Source organism: Panicum virgatum, chromosome 4N, assembly GCF_016808335.1.
Source record: "Panicum virgatum strain AP13 chromosome 4N, P.virgatum_v5, whole genome shotgun sequence".
NCBI classification, from domain to species: domain Eukaryota; kingdom Viridiplantae; phylum Streptophyta; class Magnoliopsida; order Poales; family Poaceae; genus Panicum; species Panicum virgatum.
The window spans coordinates 38,223,974-38,250,429 of record NC_053148.1 but is presented as its reverse complement, the minus strand read 5'-3'; the positions used below and the strand labels follow the sequence as shown (position 1 = coordinate 38,250,429).

General features: G+C 44.3%; 3 protein-coding genes, 1 long non-coding RNA gene and 1 pseudogene across 4 annotated transcripts; 1 reads left to right on the top strand and 4 right to left on the bottom strand.

Moving 5' to 3' along the window:
- The first annotated feature begins 4,227 nt into the window (after positions 1-4,227).
- On the top strand, positions 4,228-5,307 carry LOC120670938. Its single transcript, XR_005673445.1, has 3 exons — positions 4,228-4,429; positions 4,569-5,014; positions 5,111-5,307. It is a non-coding gene; the product is annotated as an uncharacterized LOC120670938 (long non-coding RNA).
- A 1,388-nt stretch (positions 5,308-6,695) lies between these two features.
- Positions 6,696-7,969, bottom strand: LOC120669377 (annotated as a pseudogene).
- Positions 7,970-8,701: 732 nt separating this feature from the next.
- Positions 8,702-12,696, bottom strand: LOC120670936 (receptor kinase-like protein Xa21). The gene is made up of 2 exons (XM_039951130.1): positions 9,347-12,696; positions 8,702-9,252 (listed from the first exon to the last, which is right to left on the bottom strand). Exons 1-2 carry the CDS (start codon positions 12,285-12,287, stop codon positions 8,900-8,902), a joined length of 3,294 nt encoding a protein of 1,097 aa, XP_039807064.1. The 5' UTR covers positions 12,288-12,696; the 3' UTR covers positions 8,702-8,899.
- Positions 12,697-20,583: 7,887 nt separating this feature from the next.
- On the bottom strand, positions 20,584-21,981 carry LOC120671547 (receptor kinase-like protein Xa21). Its single transcript, XM_039951921.1, has 2 exons — positions 21,315-21,981; positions 20,584-21,210 (listed from the first exon to the last, which is right to left on the bottom strand). The coding sequence occupies exons 1-2, from the start codon at positions 21,955-21,957 to the stop codon at positions 20,840-20,842; spliced, it is 1,014 nt and encodes a 337-aa protein (XP_039807855.1). The 5' UTR covers positions 21,958-21,981; the 3' UTR covers positions 20,584-20,839.
- Positions 21,982-22,500: 519 nt separating this feature from the next.
- LOC120671546 (receptor kinase-like protein Xa21) lies at positions 22,501-24,508 on the bottom strand. Its single transcript, XM_039951920.1, has one exon. It carries the CDS (start codon positions 24,347-24,349, stop codon positions 22,529-22,531), a length of 1,821 nt encoding a protein of 606 aa, XP_039807854.1. The 5' UTR covers positions 24,350-24,508; the 3' UTR covers positions 22,501-22,528.
- Between the last annotated feature and the right edge of the window lie 1,948 nt (positions 24,509-26,456).

Genomic DNA, 26,456 nt, shown 5'->3' with positions numbered 1-26,456 from the left:
TCCTCGATCAACACTGCCAACAACGGTACTGGGCGCAAGGAACCGGGGCGGGGCGGCGAGGGTTGGCCGGCGCGGCGTCGACGGCGAGCTCTGCTCGTGTTGGCTACGCGCAAGCGCGAGGAATGGAGAAGGGGAAGGACGGGACAGGAAGGTTCGAGGGCGTCCGCGTGGCTAAGAGCAGCGCTCAGACGCCGAGGTTGGGCACGATCGCCGACGCGTGTAGGCTCGCCGGCGTCCAGACGCCGACGCCGGTATGGGCGTCACAGGAAAAACACTGGAGCTCACTGCTGACTCGTTTGAACGATTTTGACTCAAGTTTGACCCGCTAAAACTCCAAATTTCATATAGAAACTTGGAATTTGACCAAAATAAAAGTTGTAGAGGAAAAGAAGATCTACAACTTTCGTTTTGTGCGAAAGTTGATTTGAAGCTCGGATTGGAGAGAAAAACGCGATCGAAAACGGCTAAGCAGATGTTTACGATGCGAACGCGATTAGTGCTAACGACGAATTGAATCCACGATTAGTGAGTTAACTCGTGATTAGCGAGCGCGATTAACACAAGGGTGTTACACATCTTGTGTGGCGCACCCGTTTCCTCTGATTTGTGGGCCATCCTTGTAAGTGGCATTTCTGGGTGGCAGTATTTTGTGCATTTTATCGTGTGTTCTCCTGTGTTTTCCCCGCTTTGCAGATGTGGGTGCCTGCAGATGACAATTCACCAAAACTTGTGGAATTGATTAGTTACAAGCCCTATATCTAAGTTTGGTGATTAATATCCTGAAAAGCTGCAGGAATTGACGGTTAATTTTAGCACTTAATGACTGTCAACACTCGTCCTCCACTTCGGCGGCGACTACTACGGCTCTCGCCCTCGCCGACACAACTCGGCTCGAGGGACTCGCCTTCTACTTCGGCGATGACGACTTCGGCTTCGGCCTTTGCCCGTGTCGACACTGTTCGACCCGAGGGGCTCGCCTTCTACTTCGACTCACGACATCGGCTGTTTCGGCTACGCATCTTGAAGAATCTTCGCTCCCTCTGCTACGACCTTCGGCCAAGAGGGGCTGAGGATAGGGCGGCTAGCATCACTTTGTGCATCAAGTCTTGTCCAGCGCTCGAAGGAGGAGAGCCGAAGACACTGCATCCCCTACTTTGAGTACATCAGCTACGACGAAGGGTCATTCGTGGAGACGACGAGGCTCAACTGGTGCCAAGGGTGCGGCCGCCCAAGAACCAAGGATCCGAGGTCTGCGCGATGAAGTTAGGCGACGAAGATTCCGCCTTCATCATCGCCGAAGACCCTTATCACAGCCGAAGACCGTCATTGCCGCCGAAGATCTTCGTCATCGTTAAGACCGAAGTCAATCACCACCTGAGTGTATCGTCATGTATATGTGGGCCCGGTAGGCGTGCGTGCTCTTTTCTCCATCTGTTTTGTCCCACTGGGTTTTCGGATGGAGTTTTTAGCGAGGCGTACGAGCGGGCGGTCATGAGGACAATCCTCGTGGCCAAGGTCATAGATAGCACTGGGCCACTTCCTATGTATTCAGCTACTATGGTTTATTGTACCAATCAAACCAAAGTAGCTGAGGGGCTACTGTTGGGGGAGTAGCCCAGCCCATGAGATTAATGGGCCTCATGCGGCGGCCTGAGGACCTAATTGTAAATTGTGTACTCGCTAGGTAGCCGAGATAAAATTACCACCTCCCTTCCCTCCTATATATAGATGACCCTAGGGGTCAAGGGGGACTCTCTCTCCCTCATGATGAGCATTTTCACTCTTTGAGTTGAGCTCACTCGCTCTGGTTTTGTGCCTTCTCCTTCTCTACTGTTTGGCGGTGTCTTCTCCCCCACACTCCGTCCCACAACAACTGTTCGTTTAGAAAATTCCAGACATACTACTAGTAGTGGAAAATAACTATGTTGCCCCTGATTAATTATAGTTGTTGTGATTGAAGACCGAGCTATTTATTAGGTTCCCTAGATCCTCAATAAATACAAATACATTAGAACCAGAAAAGTAATATCTATTTAAGCATTTGATTGGCTCTATGCCCTTCTCAATGCAATTATTACTTGGTACTTGATATTGCTTTGATTAGATGGACTTTACTACTCCCTCCATTCTATTTTGATAGTCCTATTTCAAAACCTAAAATGATCACAAATGATAGTCTTATTTGCTATTAACATGAGCTATGGAAATAAATAACACTAGTAACAAGAAGTTTTCAGTTAAAACATTGGAGGACCAACTAAAAAGTTTGTGTTGCATTTATTATATGATAAGTAAGGTTGTTTTTCTTGGTCATTGTGTCAAGGTGAAATAGGACTATCAAAATAGAATGGAGGGAGTACAATCTAAACAAATAGTCTTTGTGAGACAAAATTTGAAGACTAAATGAACAGTCTTTGCGGGACGGAGGGAGTAAAGGACAAACCCCATTATTCGGCAAATCTTTCAAATTCTATTATGTAGCTCATAGTTTGAGGTGGGACAGTGACGAGCAGGTGGGGCGCGGACTATAGGATGCCCGGAGGCACCCTCTCGCGGCGAGCCCCTGGTCGGAGCGGCGGCGGAGGCTGAGTAGCGAGCGTCTGATTCTTGTGCGGCAGAAGAAAGATCTGTGGATAAGACCCCAAGGGGCAGAACTGTAATTTCTTGTGGCTGTCCAACTAAAATAAGGGTTTTTTTTGGATTGATGCCATCGTAATTTTCAAAGTTTGGTAAAGTACCATTACTATACTATTCACCTATTCTGAACTTTACCATTATAATTCTTCCTTCTTTTGAAATGTTATACGTCTGGAGAAGCATTAGGCCCAACTGCAGCATACACAACATTATTGTATTTTCGTATGGACAAAACTACCTCTTCCACCTTACTCTCTCTACGTCACAAACATATGGACCCCACTAGTCATCATCTTGCTTCCTTCATTCACCGTCTTCTCCATGATACCTTCTTCCCCAACTCCCACATCAACGAGGTGGTCGCCGACCGTTGGCATGCCGATCGGCCATGATAGGGCAGAGCTCCTACACGACCATGGCGGGGTGGAGCTCCTGGACACCACTGGGAATGGGTAAGCAGCAGCAAGTACCACCGACACGGTGGTCCTCGGTGATGTCGGCTCCTCCGTCGCCGAAGCGCCGAAAGAAGAAGGGCCACCCGTCCCTCCTCGACCTCCAGAAGCGGAGCCTCCGCTTCGAGAAGCAACCCTGTACGCGCCCACACAAATTCTGTGTGGGATCAGGTCAGATTCGGCTTAGATTGAGGGAGGGGGAAGAGGGGGCGCCCACCTTGGTTGATCCATCCTGGAGGCCCATAATAAGTCGGAGGTTCTTCTCTCGGCGGCCGGAGCTGGAGGTGGTATGGCTTGGTCTCCTCCCACCTTGCTATGTTGCTCCGGCTATCGAATTCATGGGAATTGCGAGGAAGTAGAGTACTAGAGTAGCTAAATTTCTTCTTCCTCGTGCCGCCGGTGGCCAGCTAATAACAACTGTTGGTGCTTCGAAATTGGTCTACTGTGGCTACCGGCTTTGGTCCTCTTCTCGCAGCGGCCGGAGCTAGAGGCGGTATGGTTGTTGTCCTTGTTCGCGGAGCTGGCGCTCTGACGGTTGGAGCATTGTCCCTGGGGCTGCTGCTGCTCTGCTCGAGGCGGAGTAGCTCTAGCCCGCCATGGAGCCATGGCCGCCTAGGAGGTCCACCCCACCATGGCCGCGTGGCACGACGGCGGCTGGCGCCCATTGCTAGGGGAGTTGGAGTGGCTGTCACGGAGAAGTTAGGGAAGGAGAAAGAAGATGAAGATGACTAGTGGGATCCACTTGTTAACATAGGGAGAGAAAGGTGGAAGGGGCAGTTATGTCCATACAAAAATATGATGACGACGTGTATGCTGCAGTTGGGCCCAAACGTATACCGTGATGTCTCCAGACGTATACCTTGGCATATTTCAAACTGAGGAAGAATTGTAATGATAAAGTTCAGAATACGTGAATAGGAACGGTACTTCTCCTAACTTTAAAAATTACAATGGAATGGTATGAATTCAAAAAACCCTTAAACTAATTAAAATAGTGGTAAGGTGTCTTTGAACAAATGCACCTAGTTTAACCGTGTCCTTCAACGTAGATGTAAAATTTTAGTAGTTTTGAGCAAAATTTACCTTTTAACGGTGTCTCGGGGCAAATTTTGCCAAAATTAAGTGGCAGCGGCCGCACGCCGGCTGGTGAGCTACGATGCCGCCGCCGCACAGAAACAGCTTCGCTCGGGAAATGGCGGGCTAGGATGGTGGGGGCGGCCGCTCCCTGCTCGCGCAGGGAAGCGCGCATTGACCCGGCCGTGCTGTTGTCCAAGCGACGCGCTGCAGGCGGTGCACGGGAGGAAGCGGCGCAGGAGCAGCTAGGGTTCCGCGACTACCAGGTATGCCTCGTGTGCAGATTCGGGGCTGATGCGATGCCCAATCCTGACCCGAAATCGCCTTGTGGAAACATGGTTTGCACCAGGTTGTACTCTAGTTGCCCGATTCGATCTGATACAAATCCTCTAACCCGACGAACAGGCAAGATTGCATAAACTGCAATCGCCAAAATAAGGTTACACGCGACTTGAAGAATAGAGAATGCAAAACGGATGGTAGGAGCGAAGCATCACTTAGTACATTAATGCTTCTATGCAGTACTCAGTCACTGTAACTCACTGCTGCCTTTCTGCAAATGAAGGCCAATTTTTTTTATTCATATACTGCAATACATGTTTGAAAACTGTGCTTGATTTTGAGGGTCTCAGCGCAAACTGCAAATCGTCGCACTTCAAGACGCTCTTCCGGTGTTCTGTCTGGGTTAGTTCAATGTTTCCTGTACGCATTCTAGGGTGGTCTAGGCGATTGCAGATTAGTCCTGAGTCCTGACCCAAATTGAAATCCTCATGCACAACAATCAAGATGACATTAGCTGCAGGTGCCAAAATAGGGGTAAGCAAATTAAGGCGAATTTGGTGATGCAAAAGGTTAGGAGCAAAACATCACTTAGTAGTTAGAACATTAATGGTTTGTGCAGAAGCCAGTTGTCACCATAACTAACTGCTGTATTTCTGCAAACTTAGGTGAATATGAAACCATACAGGATGCACAAAAAAAAAAAGGTCAGAAGCCTAGCATGCAGTACCATTTTGTATAGTGACACCTGTCACCTATGCTGTAGCTTCTGCAACTACCAGCAGTTTCACCATTCTATTTCATTCAGCATGTGAGTTTGATAACGTCTGCTTGATCTTGAAGATTTCAGTGCAAACTTGTCCCATTCCAGGTCGCTGTCTAGGTGATGTCATGGAGCAAGAGAGTGCTATTCTTACCAATGGAATGATACAGCTCTTCGTGGTTTCCGTTACATCGACTTTGTCTTGTAGCATCACCGGATCAATGATCTCATGAGTCTTCTTTGGAAATGCTCTATCCACGAAGCTATGCAGGTTTGTAGTTTTGTACCATCAGTGAATTTTTGATCAGTGGGACTACTCCCAGTTATCATTTCTAATAGGAGCACTTCAAAACTATAGACATCACCCTTGGTTGATATCTCCTCTCATACCATATTCTGCATTTATATATACAAACATTATAAAATTAAATACAAACTTTACATTTGTACAAAGACGAATCAGAAGCAGCGTTTTATGAACAAACCTTGTCTCACCTGGTGGGATGTTTCTAGTGGATCCTTTTAGGCAAGCCAAACTTGCTGAACAATCTTGACCAGCATCTCTCATGCATATAAACCTTGCTAGGCCAAAGTCGCTGATATATGCAGCCATGTCAAGGTCCAACAGAATATTGCTTGGCTTCAGGTCACAGAGTATTAGCAGAGATGCACATTGATTATGAAGATAATCCATAGCAGATGCTACATCCAAGGCTATATTAATTCTTTGACTTAAATTCAGAATCTTTCTTTAACCATGGGCATGGTCCTTTGGATGTAGCCACAGTTCTAGGCTCCCATTCGGCATGTACTGAAATACCAGTGCCTTGAAATCTGCCCCACTATAATCCACCGAGGAGCATACAGTAAGGATTTTTACTAGATTTCGATGACGGATATTTCTTAGGGCTTCACACTCTGCAACAAAGCTCCTGTGGGCCCCATATATGTCAAGGTTAAAAATCTTGATGGCAACTTCATTTTCCTGATTTAGATTGCCCTTATAAACCATTCCAAATGACCACAACCCGATTAAGTTAGCAGAAGAGAACCTATCTGTTGCCTTTACAATGTCTTTATATGTTATCTTCTTCATGTGCTCATGCAATGTTTGTGGCTTTGCTTGCATTCTCTTCCTGCAATGAATTGTTGCCAGATAGGAAAAAGTAGTAATAACAACCGCAGCAATTGGTATTGTTATCTTTAGTGCCATAACCAAGAACTTTATGTTTCACTTTCCTGTCAATGAATGTTGAGCAAAGAGGCATGCGTTGTGTTGAAACATTTGTACACAAATGATCATTTCCAGCAGTGGACGCTGCACCAGCAATGTCAAAAATTCCACCCCTTGGAACTGCTCCATCAATCAAATTTACTGAAGGATGAATTAATATGATGTAGAGAACGGTAGGATGTGAAGAACTCTGGGATTTCTCCGGACAAGTTGTTTTGAGATATATTTCAATGATGCCCACCAAGTTTGCAAAGGATTAAGGAATGCTTCCTTCAAAATAGTTACTCTGCATCTCAAGATGCTCCAGAAGCATGCGTTGGCCAGGAGCAGATGGGATGGTGCCAGATAACCTGTTGTTTGAGATGCTCAGTTTATTCAGGTTAATGAGATTTCCAACTTCTGCTGGTATCCCACCCGACAAGTAATTGTGAGAGGTCTAATTCTTCAGAAAGTGATGAAATTTTGAAGATTTTACTTGGTATACTCCCTTCCAAAGAGTTGTGAGCTAGGTTGAGTATTTTGAGTTGAGTGCAATGTCCAATAGTTGCAGCTATCCCTCCACTCAAGTTGTTCCCATCCAATTTTAGATCAGCTGAACAAGGTTACCAATAGTGTCAGGGATTTGGCTAGTCAGATTGTTTTGAGCCAAGGCTAAATAAACCGAACTGTGCAAATTTGCAATCGCTGGTGGTATATTTCCAGTGAAAAGATTATAATCCATGAACACTGTATCGAGGTTCTTCAGATTGCCAATCTCTGGTGGTATAGGCCCAGATATCTTGTTGTTTTTTTAGCCACAACTCCTCCATGCTAATCAAAAGTTTTTCAATGGATCTTGGCAAATTCCCATGGTGATTCATCCCCTCCAACAACAATGCAGTTAATCTGGAGCAGTTTGAGAGTGAAGAGCGAAAACCCCAGTCGTCTGCTTCTAGCATGTTGTATGACATATCAAGTTTCTCCAAATTCGGCAGTGACCCGAAGAATGGAATGAACCCAGTTAGCGAGTTATTAGCTAGGTAAAGCCGTTGAAGGTTGTATGCGTGGAGAGGATAGGTTGGGAATGGTCCTTCAAATTTGTTTCCTGGGAGGATTAAGTCCTGAATGTTTGGTAGCCTGTAGCCAATATGAGAAGGCAATTTTCCAATTAGTGAGTTGTTTCCCATGCCAAGATATTTTAGGGATGACATGTTGAAGAGAGATGGTGGAACTGTCGCAGACAAGCTGTTTATATTCAGATTCACTTTCTCCAGTGTGGGAACATTACCTATGCTCTTTGGGATGCTACCAACTAATTTATTCTGGTTCAGATAAAGGGTAATTAGGGAGCTATTGAGGGAGGTATTGTTCCTGAGAGATGATTGTTGAGAAGATTAAGAGGACACCTCACACTCTAATTAGGGGGTGGCTGTTTCATATATAACCATAGGGCAGGTACAATTGATATTACAGGATTACTGGGAATAAACGCAATCAATGCAATGAATGCCTATACAAATCCTAATACCGCCTGCAGTCGCAGCGGGAGGATCCCGGACGCAAGGCTGGACCTAAAGTCGGTAAATAACTGTACAAGTAGCCCTTTGGTTATGATGTCTGCGAACTGATGGGAGGAAGGTACATGGAGAACACGGACTTTCCCCAAGGCGACCTCGCGGACGAAGTGGATGTCGATCTCGATATGCTTGGTGCAACGATGATGGACGGGGTTGGCGCCATATAGACAGCACTGACGTTGTCGCAATAGACCAGTCGCAACAACAATCGGGACAGCGACGGCGGCTACCATCTTCTCCTTTCCTCGACCGGGCCATATGCTCCGATTCCGAGTTCCTATGGCCCGGTGGGTCAGCGACGGTGGTCACGGGAGCGAAAATTTTCTCCAGTGCCGCGGCACGATATGGCGCGCACCGCGCCGCTTCACGGTGGCTCGGGGCTGGCGCCGGCATTGTCGACTTGACGCAGCGCGCTGTGGGAGTGTGGGGTCGTGGCTTCCGCGGCTACCAGGTACGAGCGCATGTGCCTGACAGTTCCGCTGGTGACACTGGTGGATTTGGGGGAGGGGGACTTCATCGGGCTTACTGCAGGGCTTCGTACGCTTTCCAAATTCTAGTTTCATTCACAATTTCCCACTTCCCATTTCTAATTCTAACCCAAAACTGATTTCTGAAACATCATTAGAATCAGATTGTACTTTTAAAGTTTAAATTGCTATTGGTATGCGATTGCTTGAGTTGAGGTGCCACGAATGTAATTCATAACAAGCAGGATGGCATGAACTGAAGATGCTAGAAGGGATAATAGTTCTGCAGATGCAGGCACATTTGAAACCATACAGACTGTAAATGCATAGATGCATAGCCTAAAGCATCAGTTAGTACATTTGTTATGAATTGGTGTATGACAACTTTTGCTTGACTATAATTTCTCGTAACGAGCTGCCCATCTTGTGAATCCGTTTCAGTTATCATTGGTGTATGACAACTTTTGCTTGACTATACGGAGCTCAGTGTAAACTCGTCCCATTTCAGGCCGCTCCTTTGGCGATGCTACGGAGCAGGAGAGTCCTATTCGTACCAGTGGAATGACACAGTTCTTCATGACCTCTGCTGCATCAATTTCAGCTTGTAGCATCGTGGGATCAACAATGTCATGGATCTTCTCTGGAAACGCTCTTTCTACAAAGCCATGCAGGTCTGTACCATCACTAAATTTTTCATCGGTTGGGCGACTCCCTGTTATCATTTCTAACAGAAGCACTCCAAAGCTATAAACATCGCCCTTAGTTGATATCTCTTTGTTCACGCCATACTCTGCACCATTTACAGACACAGAAATAATACAGCCATCAATTTAATAAAAAGAAACAGAAACAAAGGTAATTATTTATAGATAAGCTTATCTGACCTGGTGGTATGTAACCGATGGATCCTTTGAGACAAGCCAGAGTTGACGTACAATCTATTTGTGAATTTCTGACGTGTAGAAATCTTGCTAGGCCAAAGTCACTGACATATGCAGTCAAGTTCAGGTCCAAAAGAACATTGCTTGGCTTCAAGTCGCAGTGTATCAATGGAGCTGCACATTGGTTGTGAAGATAATCCAAAGCAGATGCTACATCCAAAGATATATTGATTCTTTGGCTTAAAGTCAGAATATCTCTTTGCCTGCGATCATGGGCTGTTGGATGCAGCCATGAATCCAGGTTCCCATTTGACATGTATTGGAACACTAGGGCCTTAAAGGCTGACCCTGTATAATCCACTGAAGAACATATAGTAATTATTTTTACTAGATTTCGATGGCGGAGGTTTCTTAGGGCTTCACATTCTGCAAAGAAGCTCCTGTCCGCCCCATATATGTCAAGTTTAAAAATCTTGATGGCAACTTGATCTTCAAGGTGATGTAGATTACCCTTATAAACCACTCCGAATGACCCTGACCCAATTAAATTAGAAGAAGAGAACCTTTCTGTTGCATTTATGATATCTCTATATGAAATCTTTTTAATGTGCTTACTGAGTTTTGGCAAATTTGAATTTACTTGCATTCTCTTCTTCCAATGAATGGCAGTTAGAGTGGAAAAAATAATTATAACTGCAGCAACAACTGACATTACTATCTCCAGTACCAGTGCCAAGATCTTCTGTCTCCTTCTGTTGGCGAATCCTGAACAAAGAGGCATACCTTCTGTTGGAACACTTGTGCACAAATGCTCGTTCCCTTCTATGGACATGGCTCCAGCATTGTCAAAAATTCCGTCTCTTGGAACTGCTCCATTGAAATTGTTGAAGGATAAATTGAGATGTTGCAGAGAACTCAAGGATGCGAGGAACTCCGGGATCTCTCCAGACAATTTATTTCGAGAAATATCCATATCCTTGATGCTTACCAAGTTCATGAAAGATTGTGGAATGCTTCCGGCGAAGTAGTTGTTTTGCATCTCAAGATACTCCAGAACCACACACCTGCCAAGATTGGATGGGATATTGCCTGACAATAAGTTATTTGAGATGCTAAGTTTTTTGAGGTTGATGAGGTTGCCAACTTCCTCTGGTATTCGTCCAGACAAGTAATTGTGTGACAAGTCAAACTCGAGTGTAGTAATTTGGAATATTTTGCTTGGTATACTCCCATCTAGTGAGTTGTGAGCAACGTTGAACTCTTGGAGTTGGTTACAGTGTCCTATAGTTTCAGGTATCCTTCCACTCAAGTTGTTCCCATCCAGTTTCAATTCAGTCAGCTGAACAAGGTTGCCAGTGACATCAGGGATTTGGCCTGAGAGCTTGTTATGTGACAAATATAAAGCGCGCAAATTGTGCAAATTTCCAATTCTTTGTGGTATATTACCAATGAAAAGATTGTAATCCATGAACAGCTCATTAAGATTCCTCAGATTATCTATCTCTGGTGGTATAGGCCCGGAAATGCTGTTATTTCTTAGCCACAGCATCTCTATGGTTTTTGAAAGATTGCCAAAAGAACTTGGCAATTTCCCTTGGAGATTGTTCCCATCCAATAAAAGTCTCGTTAGTTTGGAGCAATTTGAGAGTGAAGACATAAAGGCCCAGTCGCCAGCGTCTAGCATGTTGTTGCCCAGATCAAGTACTTTTAAATTTGGTAATGACCCAAACAATGGAATGAGCCCACTTAAGCTGTTGTTACCTAGCTCAAGCAGTTGGAGGTTGGATGCATTGAGAAGAGAAATCGGGATTGGGCCTTCAAATTTGTTTCCCGTGAGGATTAACCCCCGAATACTTGGAAGCATGAAGCCAATGTCCGGAGGCAACTGTCCAATAAGATAGTTCTCGGCCACAGCAATATATGTCAGGGAGGACATGTTGAAGAGAGATTTTGGAACAGGCCCTGACAAGTTGTTTTCATTCAAGTCCAATATTTCTAGTGTTGCAATATTACCTAAGGACTCTGGTATGCTCCCAACTAGTTTATTTTGATTAAGATAAACAGAAACTAGGGAGGAAAGGTTCCCTATCGAGGAAGGTATTGATCCTGAGAGACAATTCTCTCCTAAATCAAGATGTTTAACAGGGGGAGAGATGCCAATAACAGGTGGTATAGAACTAACAAGTTGGTTCTGTTGTAAGGATATAACTGTAAGTGATGAACTGTTCATGATGGACTCTGGTATGCGCCCAGTGAGAGCATTGCTCCCTAGATCAACGTAAGTGAGAGAAAGGCTGCAGCCCAATGCTGGCGGTATGTTGCCTCCAAGATTATTTCTGGAAAGATCTAGTATTTGCAGCTCATGAAGATTCCCAAAAGCATATGGGATGCTCCCTTGGAGCTTGTTGTTGCTAAGGTTAATCTCTTGAAGCTGCCTGCATTGACTTAGGGCAGGTGGGATCTGACCTTGGAGAGAATTGTTCCACAAACCTAGGATTCGAAGCTGGGAGCATGAAGAGAGGTCAGCCGGGATATTACCTTCCAAGGAGTTCATGCTGAGGTTGAGGTAGCTCAGTTGGCGCAGGAGGCAGAACTCGGATGGTATGCCACCATGGAAGCTATTGTTTGATAGTTGGATCTTTTCAAGAGATGAGAGGTTGGCGAGGCAAGGAGATATGGGGCCTGTGATTCCTTCTGATGGAAGGTTTAGCTCAATGACACGACGGGGAGACAGTGCACTGCAAGTGACTCCATGCCAGTTGCAAAATTCCAACGATGCATTGCTCCATGAGACGAAAGCCTGTGCTGAACTAGAGATCTGGGACTTGAAGCAAAGGAGAGCTTGTCGATCATTTTCAGTATCATTGGAGGTGGCTAACAAATTGGAAAATGTGGTGAAGATAGAAAGAAGCCAAACAAGAGCGAAGACACCTAGGGACGCCATTGCTATTTGATTGAGGCGATGTTTTACTTACACCATACTACTCTAGTGGCACTCAGTTTTGTAGTCACCCATGCATACACGGGGAATCAACGAGATGCCTGAATGGATGCTTTTGGGATTTAGCTTCAAAGTCAGTCAATGAAAACGTATGGCCCCTGCTCAATAATTTTTACTTGCGACTGTTTGAATTGTTTTGGAGAAGTTGTAGTTTTCTTGTAAAATATGAACTACCAATTTGTGAGGAAGGTGCCTTGCTATAGAGTTTGTTGGCAGGTTGTGATGCTTCGTGCCTTAAGGTTAGCTCGATCCATGACATGATGTGCGACTCGCTGTGCAAGTAAGCGCAGTTTTGCTAGCAGTCAATCAAAACATTTGGTGCCTTCTCACTAGGTTTTCTTCTGCTTGAATTATTTGGAAATAGTTGCCGAACTCTATTTTTAAAAGCCCTGATCAATGATCAGTAATACCTTGTTTTTTCATTTATCATAGACTATGTGGAAAGAGAGAACCAGAAGTTATTTGAAATTATTGTCAAGGAAAAATTGGAAGGCAAATATTTGCTTGGTTTCTAGAATTCGAATTCTGGGAACCTTGCTTGGGCCTCTTGTATCCGGCCTGATCCATTTGACAAACCTTTCTTGTTAATTTTCTAAAAAAAAAAGACAAACCTTCCTTGTCATTAAGATGTGCAGGTTCGTTATGTTGAGTGTTGACCAGCCTTTTCTTTGCCGTCAACATAACGAGCCTGCTCATCTTAATGACCAAATGCTAGTAGTTATACCAAATGCAGCCATATGATTCAGATATGAAATCATCTAAGTATCTAACACGTAAGCCTTGCAGTTTCTTTTGCATTCTAACTTAATAGTTTTGTTTGAATCGCATAACTAAAATTCACCTTAGCTAGTCGAAGTCTCGAGTGAATTCTATCTTATCTGAATTGAGTTAGAATTTGTGTTGCTAGAAGTTTCCAATGAATTGTTTTCTCAGGCTTCAATATGCTACCTCGAGCGATCTTCCAATTTAAAGTTGGATTAGAAGGATAGAATATACTTGGTGGTTCAGGCTAAGACTGAGAGTTGACTCAGATAGTGGTACGATCCTCTGTATACTCTGCACTGACGAGCTCGGCCAGCTGTAGAGCATTTGACTGAGGTCATTCTCTACGTATTATGAACGGACAACCTACTCCTACGTAAAAAATAGCAAGAACACCAGATACCATGCTTGACACAACTCTGCCATTCTGACTCCATATTGACCTCCTCCTTGTCACATGTCATTAGTCCACTACTACTAGCACATAATACTTACACAAACGACAGATAAATGTCCACTTCACCATTGTGAACATGCGCAACTAAGACTGAGACTAGGAATGGGACTGCGACCGACTACAGAGATAGTGAGATTCCACGAACCTAGCTTTTTATTGACTCGATCAGTATGTTATGGAACACTCGACTGAAGTAATTTTCTACTTTCTGAATGGCATGAACGCGGGCCTTAATTCATCTCAGTAACAGGTATAAATACCCCTGCATATCATACGGTGTAGAGACAGCATCAGTCATCACCCTTGAGCTTGTTCATCAGCTGGTGCCCTACCTGAAGCAAGATGGTACCTAACAACAGCTCTGCCGCCGGTGCCATCCCACCTTTCCCGCCGGCCACCTCAGACGGTAATCGTCCGGCTACTCCCCCAGAAGGTAGGCCTTGCTTTGCCTCATCTGTTTGAAACTCGTCAATTCATCAGGCTAGGAAACATTATTTCTGGCAGTTGCTACACAGACTTCATCAACAGAAATCCTGTTTCCTTTTTTTTTTGCGAGTAGTAGTTTCCACTTTCCATTGATTTGCTACTAAACTTGTTTCTGGCAGTTGCAGATACGACAAGTGGTACAGGCCATGAAAACTGCTTTCAGTGGCTTTGGGATCTCATCAAGACTTGTATTACTGGCGGTCCTCAACTAACATGATCGTCCTGCATTTCGCCCAATCGATGATCCTCCAAAGCCGGGGCCAGGGCGTGCTGTTTCTGAGAGATAGATTGTGTTTTTGAGCTCCGGTTCTTGAATGTGTGTTCAGAGTTATTACATGAAGAGGAGAAATTAAGAGATCCAAAAGAGCCACGTATGCGTATACGCATGCATGTCTTTTTTTCCCCTTTGTTTACTCTATAAGTCTATAGTGTTTCTTCATTTAGGTACATGGCTCGATCTGCAGCTCATTTTCTGAGTGGACAAGTTTGTGGTGGTCACATACTGGTTGGTATGGCATCGGCTGGGTGTCCTTTGTGTACATGTGTGTGAATTGCACTACTAAAAGACTGCATATATGTAACTATCCCTGCTTTACTTCAATAAATCCCTTCTGAATTTGCATAACAAGTCGATGGAATAATCGATTAGCCACAGTGTCGTTTACTCAGTATACTGCAAATTTTCAGCCTAGCGTGGTCCTAGTATATCTCTAGCTGCCATAGGCTGCTAAAGCTCCCTCCTATTTTTCAGGATAATTTGGTCCTTGTTATTATGGTACTTGAGAGAAATATAGTCTACCCCGGAGAGATGAGACTTTGAAAATAATGGATTTTTGGTCAAGTGTAACGACCTGGCCCAGGAGAACGGCTAAGACCCATTCTATACATTGAACGGGCTACACCTGCTAATTAACTCTCTTGCACTTTCGTTCTCGCTTCGCGCAAAAAGTTGCAACCGGAGTTACCAGCTTCCCAGGCCCAGCCTTATAAGCTGGTCTGGCTCGTCTAAGGCTATCTCTGGGAATATTGTGCTGAAGATACAGTACCCGCCGAGCTACCGTGCTTGTGCAACAGTAATCTTGCTACAGTAAGCTGGGATTCAGCCTGTCCCATCTGTTTGATGTTTATTTATGCTAAAAAAATAATAAGATGTGGCAAAGTATATACACACAATATCTATTTGATGGTTATTTTGGAGGCATACATACATTTTTTTATCATAGTTGAGCCTATGACACGTGGGCCTCACTTCTCCATGTTTCTAGAAGAGCTAGTTTTAATTCTCGCGTGGCTGTTTGAGGTGAACACCAAGTTTTAAGCGTGAATTATTGATTAGAGATATGGTGGCGAAAATAAAATAGAGAGCCAATGTCTCACGAGATGGCAATATCCTGGGGACATGGTTGGCTCATATATGTGCACATCAGAAACTAATTCATCCGGTGGCCACTCAAGATGGCCCACCTATCATTTTCCATATGAGTTCTCCTAGATTTACCGTGAACCGTGAGCTAATTAGTTTCATCGTAGCTAGCCTGATCATGTAATTTGGAGATAAAGCCAGCAAGCTAGTTGGAGATAAGGGCCCTGTTTGGGGGAGCGGCAGCTTTTCCAAAAGCGCTTCCTGGAGAAGCTCACCCCGCTGGTGTAGGAATCAGCTTTTGGAAAAAGCTAGCTGTGCTGTTTGGGGAAGCTTCTCCAATGGAGCTTTTGGCGAGGATGGCGGCGCGGCGGTCCAAGCAGAGGGGAGGGGCGTCGGCCGGGCAAGCCGCGCGGAGGGGAGGGGCGGCGGCGACGCAGAGGGGAGGGGCTCCCGGGCGGAGGCGGCCGGCGAGCCGAGCTGCCGGGGCGTGGAGGCGGACGCGGATGGATCCGTTGGGCGGAGCTCGGCAGAGGCGACCGCCGGGCGGAGCTCGGGTGGAGGCAGCCGGAGCTCGCAGCTCGGCTCGCCGGCCGTGAATGGAGGGGGACGTCGGGGTGGGCTCGGGTGGAGTCGGTAGGAGCTCGAGTGGAGGCGGGTAGAGCTCGGGTCGAGGGTGGATCCGTCGGGTGGAGCTCGGCGGAGGTGGCCGGCGGGCGGAGCTCGGGTGGAGGTGGCCGGCGGGCGGAGCTCGGGTGGAGACCATTAAAGGTGGCGAGGAGAAGAGCCACCGGCGGGGCCGCGCGGAGGGAGGGCGGCGGGTGGCGACGGATCTAGGGCGGCGACCTCGAGGGAGGGGGACGCGCGGAAGGGAGGAGGGACGCCAAAAGCTCGGGAAGCTGCTCCGATGGAGCTTTTCCGCTTGTAGTGTAAAGAAGAGCTTTTGGAGCTTCCGCGGTTTGGAGAATCTGACCCCGTTTGGGGGAGCTTGTGGCTTTTGGAGCTTCCTGGAGAAGCAAAAGCTCCAGGAAGCTCCCCAAACAGGGCCAAGATCTTGATTGGTTTAAACAAACGAGTACGTGTACAACAGGGAAACCGTATCAGGTGGTGTACGCGAGTTGGTTCTATGATATCCAGCCTGGGCAGTTGAGATAAAGACACGTACCCTGTTGAGATAGAGTCCTGGTTGGTTTTGATCGTATCCAGGCCATCAAGAGATAAAGTATGGCTCTGTTTAAATCTTTTGCTTGGCCGAGGGTTCTAAGTTCTGCCATCCGCTGCCTATATAAAGCGCCCACGACCCTGGCTGGAGGGTGGAGGCTGAGGCTACAGAGCCGCCGCACGCCGAGACGCACACGAGACGCCGCCGCACGCTGCACTTGAGAGCCACGCCGTCGACGAGATGCCGCCGCAAGTTGCACCTCGCCGCCGTCGAGCAACCCGAGAGTCGCGCCACCTCGCAGCAGCCACTGCTCGCCTTGTTGTCAAGCCGCTCGACTTCGACGCCATGCTGACCTTCCCTGCAGCTATGACTCTTGGTGAGCCACGTTGAGAAAATATGTAAACTTCTTTCTATCTATAGCGGCGTCGCGATGTTCGGCAGTGCCATATTATTTACATAGCAACGGTGTCCTCGGGTTGAGACGACTACGGCTGTCCCTAGGTTGAGACGGCTATATTTATATTACATAGCGATAGTACCCTCGGATCGAGATGGCTACGGCTATCCCGAGCTGAGACGGCTATATTCATATTACATAGCGACTCGGAAGGAAACGGCTACGTTTCGCATGACCGATTTCCCCAGGATGGTACGGCTATATTCAGATTGTATAGCGACCGTGTCCTCGGAAGAAACGACTACGTCTTGTGCGACCATTTCCCTGAAATGACACGACTAAATTAAATCATGGCGATGGGCTCTCATAAATTATTCCCTAGTTAATGACGAGTGATAGAAGAATGCTAATTATATCCTTTGCCCTGTTGCGGGAGCAAGAGGCAAATAATCTCTTCCAAGAAGAAATTATGCATGGGAGCAATGGCCCTTATTCTATCATACGGCAAATGAAAAAGAGACCTGTGATGTCTGATAAGGAAAAAATATAAATAAGTCTCGAGCTGCACATGCATGCTTCTTCTTTCAGGAAAAAAAGCATTTGCTTTCATACTATCTTTTGTGAGGGAAATAAATAAAATGGAAGCCATGCATGCTGCACATACGTGCGCACCCTTTGTCTTTTCCAAAAGAGCAAATGCTCTGTTTATGTTTTCGGCTAAGACCTAAGCTGTCTCGGCAAGAATTCAGCTCAAATAGACAAAAGAGAGAATACGAGACTCCGGAAGGCTATTCAACTCATCTTGCGAGAGCATGATCTTAACATCGCAACCGCTGTATATTTCTATACACGTCTAGTACCGACGAGGCTAGATGAATTTTTGGCTAAGTGCCGACGAGGCGAGGCCACGATTCAATCCGCGTGTCCCAAATGACGGGATTTGGTTACTATTTTGCCGGGTACCGACAAGGCGAAGGCAACACATATATATCCATGTTGAATGAAGCTAGGCTATATGACTGGGCACCGACGAGGTGAAAGTCACCCCTTCATCAATGTTTTCCGTTTATCACCCACATAGCGACATACTGTCGTGACCGGATTTCGGCGAAACAAAGCCACCCATATTTTTTTACGCTCCATGTATTGTATATGGATGGTGAGCAGATGATTTGATGATGACCATAAAGGCGCAGTCGATTAATCGAAGCTTAATCGACGCAGAAGATAGAAAAAGACGAGCTATGACGAGTCATGTATTCATAAATTTTGTAAAAGATCAAAATTAATGAAATATATATTCTCGTAAACGTGTGCATGTGTTTCTTATGTGCAAATTTTATTATTTCCCTCGTCGTTCTTCGTTTTGTTTTCACGAACACCATCTTAGCCCATTGGGCCCCATCGGGTTGGGATGTTACATCAAGTTTGTATCTCAAGGGTTGATTTATTATATGCAGTACCCTTTCGAAATAATGATGCAAAATTCATAATGTGTTTTTATCTTAGATATGATGTTCATTATCACCCAATAGAATTTTAAAAACTTCACTTGTGTGTGGACAAAAAAAAGAAGATAATTTCATTAAGAGGTAAAATGAACCGATTAATATAGTTAATGGGTATAAAATTGAAAAAATAAAAGTTCACGCTCGATTATGGCCATACTTGAGGAGGTAATTTGGACGTTTGCGGATAAGGAATGCACACATTAGCAACAAAAAAGAAATGACTCAAGTCTTTTAACCTGACAACTAAAATCCAACCCATTCCAGGCAAAGTGTTCGCCAGATGCAACTGCTACGAATGAGTTAGAATCTGCAGAAACTTGTGCTACATGGACTAACAAAGACTTGCATAAGGACTGGTATGTGTTCAATTCATCAGTCTAAAGTCTAAACCTGCACCTTGGTGTCCGCCAAAGTTTGGAAATTCTTTCCAGTGAGTAAGAAGAGCTCCAAAACATTGTGGAAATTCTTTTTCCCCTTTGCCTTTGACGACCTTGCCAGATTGTTTGGATTATAAAAGGAGCAGACGTACGCAGTATTAGTTCCTTTAGCACCTCCGTTTTGTAATCAGTACCGCTCCATAGTAGGGGTAAAAACTGGTCGGAAAAAATGAAAGGGAAGCGACCACATTATCCTTATTAGCAGTGCAAAATAATTCTAACAAAGGTGAGTATCCAATTGAAGAGCCTAGCACACAGCTCAAACATTAGGTTGGAAAGCCTTGTTATTTGGGCCTTTTAGTTCGAGCCTAACACAGGTCTGGCCAGAGCCCGCATCAAGCCCGGCCCAATTTCTTAGCTGTCCTTCTATATTTTGGGCAAGTGATATTTTCCGGTATCCTCTGTACATCTCTATGTTGAAAGTTTTTTTTTAAAAAAAGTCTAAATTATTCTCCTGAACTATAGCCAAAGTTTGGATAACCCCCAAACTATAACTTGGTTCAATTTACCCCCCAAACTATATAATTTAGTCCATTTTACCCCATAACATAATTTGTCTTTTTTATTTCTCCATACACAAGTTGAAGTTTAATATCAAATTTTGTAGGGTAGTAGTGGACATCACAATGCATATTAAAAAAATTATTATAGATTTTTCATCGTTATTTTTCATATAATTTTGAACTCCAATGATTAATTTATTTTTAAATATCCTAACATATCAAAATTATGATAAAAATTATGATGTATTTTTCTAAGATGTGTCATGATGTGTACTGTCATCTTGTAAAATTTCAGCTTAAAACTCCACATGCATGGAGAAATAAAAAAGACAAATTATATTAGGAGATAATTTGAACCAAAGTGCATAGTTTGGGGTAAAATGAACCAAACAATAGTTTAGGGATTTTCCAAACTTTGGTTATAGTTCAGAGGAGTAATTTAATCTTTTTCCTTTTTTTAATACATTCGTTACGTGATTATTAACATTTAGCAACACATTCTTTCAGATAAGCGGCACGTGCCTACGAGCGTTTCATCGTGTGGAATGTGGCTACTGAAGCAGAGTCGATGTCTTTTAATTTTGTTGGAACACACAAATTTGATTGCAGAATTTGCAAATGTAAAATTTGTACATCAAGCCTGAACGCAACTAGTATGCTAGTGTGTGTGTGGTATGGTATGGACTATGGAGTAAACCAGGCGGCCAAATCCCCTTCTCAGTCACCATCTACTTTGTGTGGTTTCTTCTCCAGCCTCCACAGCACGCGCCTTTCGCTCGCTTCCGGTGGGCCCCGCACGTCAGGCCCGCTCTCTTCGTCCTCCGGACCGCTCCATTTCTCCGTTCCAATGGCGGCGGCGGCGGCGGCGGCGGCGGCGCCGGCAGTTGGTGCGCTGGCACGGAGGTTCATCGACAACAGAGATAAGAGCAGCGTCGCCACTCGGTGCCTTGCCCGCGCTCTGAGAGATGCGGCGTCCTCCAGGGCACGAAGCGGCGGCAACGGAGGAAGCGGGTGCGGGACCTAGGGTTCTGTGGCTACCGTTACCAGGTACATGTACGCTTGCCACGGCTTCTGTTTGGTGTCGCTTAGGTAGTTGGGTGTTGGGAGCGCAGTTCCGTGTCGAGCTCGTCTCGGCCTATTTCTGAGTTTTAGGTTGGCTCCCAGTTCAGAGTTCAGACCCAAAATAGGCTCGAAGCCTCTGTCGGAACCAGTCGGGATTTTCTTGATCATTAGGTTACAGAATTGACTGCTAGAGTCGAGGTTCTACAAATTTTCAGCACGAGCAATGAAAAACAAAATCGGCGTTAAATGCTAATGCCAATCAAAAGGTACACTTTCAGAGATGAAGGCTAATGTGACTAGCTATACAGAATGCAAAATGGTGAAACACTGATAATGTTCGATGTAACCACTACAGCTGCTAGCAATTTTGTCGTGATGATGACTCATGTAGCTTTGATATCGCATTCTTGATTTTAAGGATCTCGGTAGAAACCTGCCCAATGTCGGGCTGATCTTTAGGCGATGCCATGGAGCACGACAGTCCTACTTTGACCAACGGAAGGATGCAGTTCTGCATCACTTTGGCTGCGTTGATGTTGTCTTGCAGCATGACAGGGTCAACAACCTCATAGATGTTATTTGGAAATGATCCACGGACAAAATCTTGCAGACTTGTACCGTCGTTGAATTGATCGTCTGTTGGACGATACCCTGTCATCATTTCTAGCAGGACCACCCCAAAACTATAAACATCACCCTTGGTTGATATCTCTTCACTCATGCCGTACTCTGCATGTATGTTCGCAAACATAATCCAGTTAGAGATTATTATCCTTTTATGCGATCTATAAATAACATATAGAATAAACAACTTTAAAACAACCTTATATCACCTGGTGGGATGTATCCAATGGATCCTTTTAGGCAAGCCAAACTTGTCGAACTATCTTGAAATGCACCTGATTTAGTGTATAATGTTCTTGCTAAGCCAAAGTTGCTGACATATGCACCCATGCCAAAGTCCAAAAGAATATTGCTTGGCTTCAAATCGCAGTGTATTAGCGGATATGCACATTGGTTATGAAGGTAATCCAAAGCAGATGCTACATCCAAGGTTATATTGAATCTTTGACATAAAGTCAGAATCTTTCTTTGACTGTGTTCATGGAGCCTAGGATGTATCCACATATCAAGGTTCCCATTCAGCATGTATGGGAAGACTATGGCCTTGAAGTCAGCCCCGCTACGATCCACTGAGGAGCACACAGTAATAATTTTTATAAGATTGCGGTGGCGGGCATTTCTGAGGGCTTCACACTCCGCAATGAAGCTCCTATGAGCCCCATATATGTTGAGGTTAAAAATCTTGATAGCTACTTGATCTTCATGAAGCTCTAGGTTACCCTTATAAACCTTTCCAAATGAACCTGAGCCAATTAAATTAGCAGAAGAGAACATATCTGTTGCTTTTACAATATCTTTATATGCTATGTTTTTTATTGTGCCCATTGAGGTGCCGTAACTGTTTCTTTGCATTAACTTTGTTCCTCCAAAAGAGCATCACAAAGCAGAAGCAAATGATCATAACAACAGCAACAATCGGTATTACTATCTCTATGACTTGAACTAGTGACTTGTGTTTCCTTGTCCTGTTATTCGTTGCTGAACAAAGAGACAAACCTCTTGTGAGTACACTTGTACACAGTTCATCATTCCCTTCAAGGGAAACTGCACTGGCATTGCCAAAAATACCACTGCTTGGAACTGCTCCGCTAAAATTGTTATAGGATAAGTTGAGAAGATGCAGAGAACTCAAGTTTTTGAGGAAATCTGGGATTTTTCCTGACAAATTGTTCTTAGAAATATCCATCTCCTTGATGTTTTTCAAATTCATGAAAGTTTGTGGAATGCTTCCTTCAAAGAAGTTGTTTTGCATCTGAAGATACTCAAGGAGCACGCATTGACCAAGAGTGGATGGGATGTTACTAGACAACATGTTGTTTGAGATGTTAACAAGATTTAGATTAATGAGGTTTCCAACTTCCTCTGGTATTTCCCCAGATAACTGGTTATATGATAGGTCCAGATATATTGAAAGCGAAGAAATTCATAAGAGATTGCTTGGTATACTCCCAGCTAGTGAATTGTGAGAAAGGTTCAATTTCTGTAGCTGCGTGCAGTTCCCAAAGCTAGCAGGTATACTTCCAGTCAAGTTGTTTTGATCTAAGTGGAGCTCATTCAGCTGACTAAGTCTCCCAATATCGTGTGGCAATTGGCCAGAAAGTTTGTTTCGTGCAATTCCAAGTCTAACCAAGCCATGCAAGTGTAAAATAGTTGGTGGTATGCTACCGTTGAGAAGATTGTAGCCCATATATAATTCTATGAGGTTTTCCAGATTGGCTATCTCCGAGGGAATTGGCCCAGAAATTTTGTTGTCTCTGATCCAAAGATTCTTAATACTATTTGGAAGATTACCAATCGATAATGGCAAATTTCCTTGGAGATTATTCGAGTCAAGCATGAGATGAGTCAGTCTAGTGCAATTTGAGAGGGAGGAGAGGAAACTCCAGTCACCTGATTCCAGCATATTTCCACCAACATCAAGAACCTCCAAGTTTGGCAATGATCCAAATGATGGCACAAGACCGGTCAGCATATTGAAAGCTATATATATCTTCTCCAGGTGTGATGCATTGAGAAGAGAATCAGGGATCGTGCCATAAAATCTGTTTGACATGAGTACTAATGTCTGAATATTCGGAAGTGTGATGCCAATGTTAGAGGGTAATCTTCCACTAAGTAATAAGTTACTGCCCAGGCCAAGAAATTTCAGTGACGAGATGTTGAAGAGCGACGGTGGTACAAGACCAGACAGTTTGTTGGCGGTCAATCTCAATACCTGTAGTTTCCGAATGTTGCCTAAGCTTTCTGGGATGCTCTCGATCAGATTGTTCTGCTGAAGAGACAGAAAAACCAGAGAAGAGAGATTCCCTAACGATAGAGGAATTAATCCTGAGAGATTATTCTCTTGTAAACTAAGGTACTTCAAAGGGGAAGAGATGGAAGCAACAGGTGGTATAAAACCAACAAAAATGTTCTGTTGAAGGCAAATTGTGGTAAGCGATGAGCTATTGAAGAGAGCCTCTGGGAGCTTCCCAGTGAGCCTGTTGCTCATGAGCCTAAGTACTTGGAGAGAACTATTCACCAAGGACTCAGGAATTCCACCGGACAGAAAATTTCTTCCGAGATCAACATGTACTAGAGATGAGCTGCCCAAGGATGGTGGTATTGACCCTGATAGACTGTTGCCTGCTAGGATCAGGGTTCGGAGCTTCTGGAGCATCCCAAAAGCAGCTGGGATGCTCCCTTGCAGCTTGTTATTACTAAGATTTATCATTTGAATGTTTTTGCATTGACTTAAGGTTGGTAGGATATCACCTTTGAGGGAGTTGTTCGATAGGTCGAGGACTTGAAGTTGCATGCAGGATGAGATCGCAGATGGGATCCCACCATTCAGAGAATTCAAGCTGAGGTTGAGATAGGTGAGCTGGGTTAGGAGACCGAGCTCGGGAGGTATGGAGCCATGGAAGCTGTTATTTGACAACTGCAGTCTCTTAAGTGAGGTAAGGTTGGCTATACAAGATGGTAAAGAGTCAGTGAGGCCTTCAGAAGGGAGGTCTAGTGAAGTAACATGGTGAGGAGACTGTGTGCCGCAACTTACACCATGCCAGTTGCAGAAATCATGGTATGCTTTGCTCCATGAGGATAAGGCTCCGGCTGGATCTGATAGCCGGGACTTGAAGTATAGAAGAGCTTGTCGTTCTTTGTCAGTTTCATTTTGACTGCTGATGAGAGCTAAAGATGACACTAGGATGAAGAGATTAAGGACTGGAACGAGATTCAGACATGGGATTCTAAAATGTATCATGCTGCGTACCTGCCGATGCCTACAGATTGTGGAGCTAAGGAATAAATATTCCTTTGTGCTTGTAGGGAATTAGAGATGCAAGCGGAGGATGTGCGTGCCCTCTTGATCCTAGCTGCTTATATAGACGCCTCTGCACCAACTTAGGCATGGAATGCGGACCGGAGCACGTTGTACGCCAAGCATATTGTTGGGGGATTGCCCCCCCTGCCGGATGGCAGAGGTCGAAGGTTCAGCCCCGCGGTCGAAGGTCGGTTGAAGGTTAACGAACTTCGAGAGCATTTTTGTTTTGCAGGATCACTAAGATGAGTGGGGCAAATTCATCCAAAGGCCACCGGCTGGAAGATCTCTCGAACCGTGGGGGACCTTCGGAGATCAAAGGTCGCCCGAAGGTGCACTGAACCTTCGGGCAGATGAACGTCAGCGGGGACCCTGGCGCTGAGCCACGTGAGGATCCAAGGCTGAAGGTTACATGCGAGACTGCATGAGAAGTGTGATCTAGGTTGGAGTAAGCGAATTGAACACTCTGACCCTAGGAAAAAGACCAAAAGCCCGCACTGTAATCTTCAGACCTCTGTATGTTAAGGAGGGGTTCCATCGTTTTTACCTTTCTTGCTTAGTGTCTACTGTCTGGGTTCCGGACTTTCAGCCCCAGCACATATGATAGTCTTGTAGGACCTGCGTTTCTTGAAATTTGTTTTATTTGAAGTATATATGGTTTAATATTATCATGAAGCTGAATATATATTGTCACAAATACACCTGTCCGTAACAATTCCTTATTATTCTGCTTTACAACTAAGCTATTATTAAGCTATTAGCATCTATTTGAAAAGCCCCACAATAAATGGTTGAGATGTTACAATCAGCAATCCTGTAGCAATGAGCGGGACATCTCACAAAAGTCATCTTAGCATTCAACGGATATGAAAGCACGGGACAACATGCCATGTAAAGTCATCCTAGCATTCACATCAAGTGTTGAACTCATGACACTTTTTGTGGTGTTATTAATTGCATCTCGTATTCCAAAATACTATAATACCTACATGTATTTTAGGATTGAAACTTTTAGTTTTTTTTATCAAACTTCATGCAATAACATGAAAAGACTGCTATAACAAGTTGTGATATCGGATTTATATTTAGAAATGCACTGTATGCATTTCTAAATGATTAAACTCTAACAAGCAATATATTATATAAAATTATGTTTTTCATCACTTAAGTATAAGAAAAGTGTGACTTTTCATCCCTAGTGTCTTCTTTGGTGCGAATTAAAAACCAACTTACAAAATCAGTATAGTAATAATCATCCCCATCTCGACTTAACAACGGTTCATCTGGTTTATCACTACTTAGTCATGTCATGTAGTTAAAAATACTAGCAAATATGCTCGTGCATTGCTGCGATCGGAGATCCTATAAGTACAGATCGTGAATGATTATTTTTTCATGATGGGTTTTCTTCAACACAGATTTGATTTGCTGTGCTTTTACGTTCTCATTGTTTTCAAATCCGTGTAACTTACAACATAGTATTGTTTAAGATTGGACGAAAAACTCGTAGATCTCTAGCTCGCTCGGCTCAGCTTGCTGAAAAATGTTACCAAGCCGAGCCAAGGTTTCATGGCTCAGGTTTTTATGGAGCCAGCTGGAACTAGCTCACGAGCCGAATCGAGCCAAAGGCCAATTAGTAACGGCCCAGCCCAATCCGCAACCCAGGCCCGTGGGATGCGACGGCGACGGTTTTTTTATTTTTAATATTATTTTAATTATTTTTTACAAAAATAATACCCAAATTTTGTTTTTACAGAAATAGCCCCTTGGTGCCGTGGCCCACGGCGCCAGGACCCAAATGTAAAGAAAAAATTTACATTTGTGTCCTATGCAAAATAGTGAACTTATAAAGTTGATATAAAATCATAGAAAAATTAGAAAAATACAAACTCAACTATTCTGGAATCTATGCAAGTAGATCTACAACTTTTACTACATGAACTTTTTCATTTGCTCACTGTATATAGCTATATTTTAAATACAAGTTTAATATATCTTTAATTAGATCTACTGTTCTTATATAGTTATCTTATTGAAAATTTTACTGAAT

Excerpts from the sequence above, each read along its gene's own strand:
- LOC120671547 (XM_039951921.1), bottom strand. The coding sequence starts at position 21,957 with ATGCAAAGAAACAGTTACGGCACCTCAATGGGCACAATAAAAAACATA. Across the intron at positions 21,211-21,314 it reads CATTGGATACATCCCACCAG|AGTACGGCATGAGTGAAGAG; the intron begins GTGATATAAGGT and ends ACATACATGCAG.
- LOC120671546 (XM_039951920.1), bottom strand. The coding sequence starts at position 24,349 with ATGATACATTTTAGAATCCCATGTCTGAATCTCGTTCCAGTCCTTAAT.
- LOC120670936 (XM_039951130.1), bottom strand. The coding sequence starts at position 12,287 with ATGGCGTCCCTAGGTGTCTTCGCTCTTGTTTGGCTTCTTTCTATCTTC. Across the intron at positions 9,253-9,346 it reads CATCGGTTACATACCACCAG|AGTATGGCGTGAACAAAGAG; the intron begins GTCAGATAAGCT and ends TAAATGGTGCAG.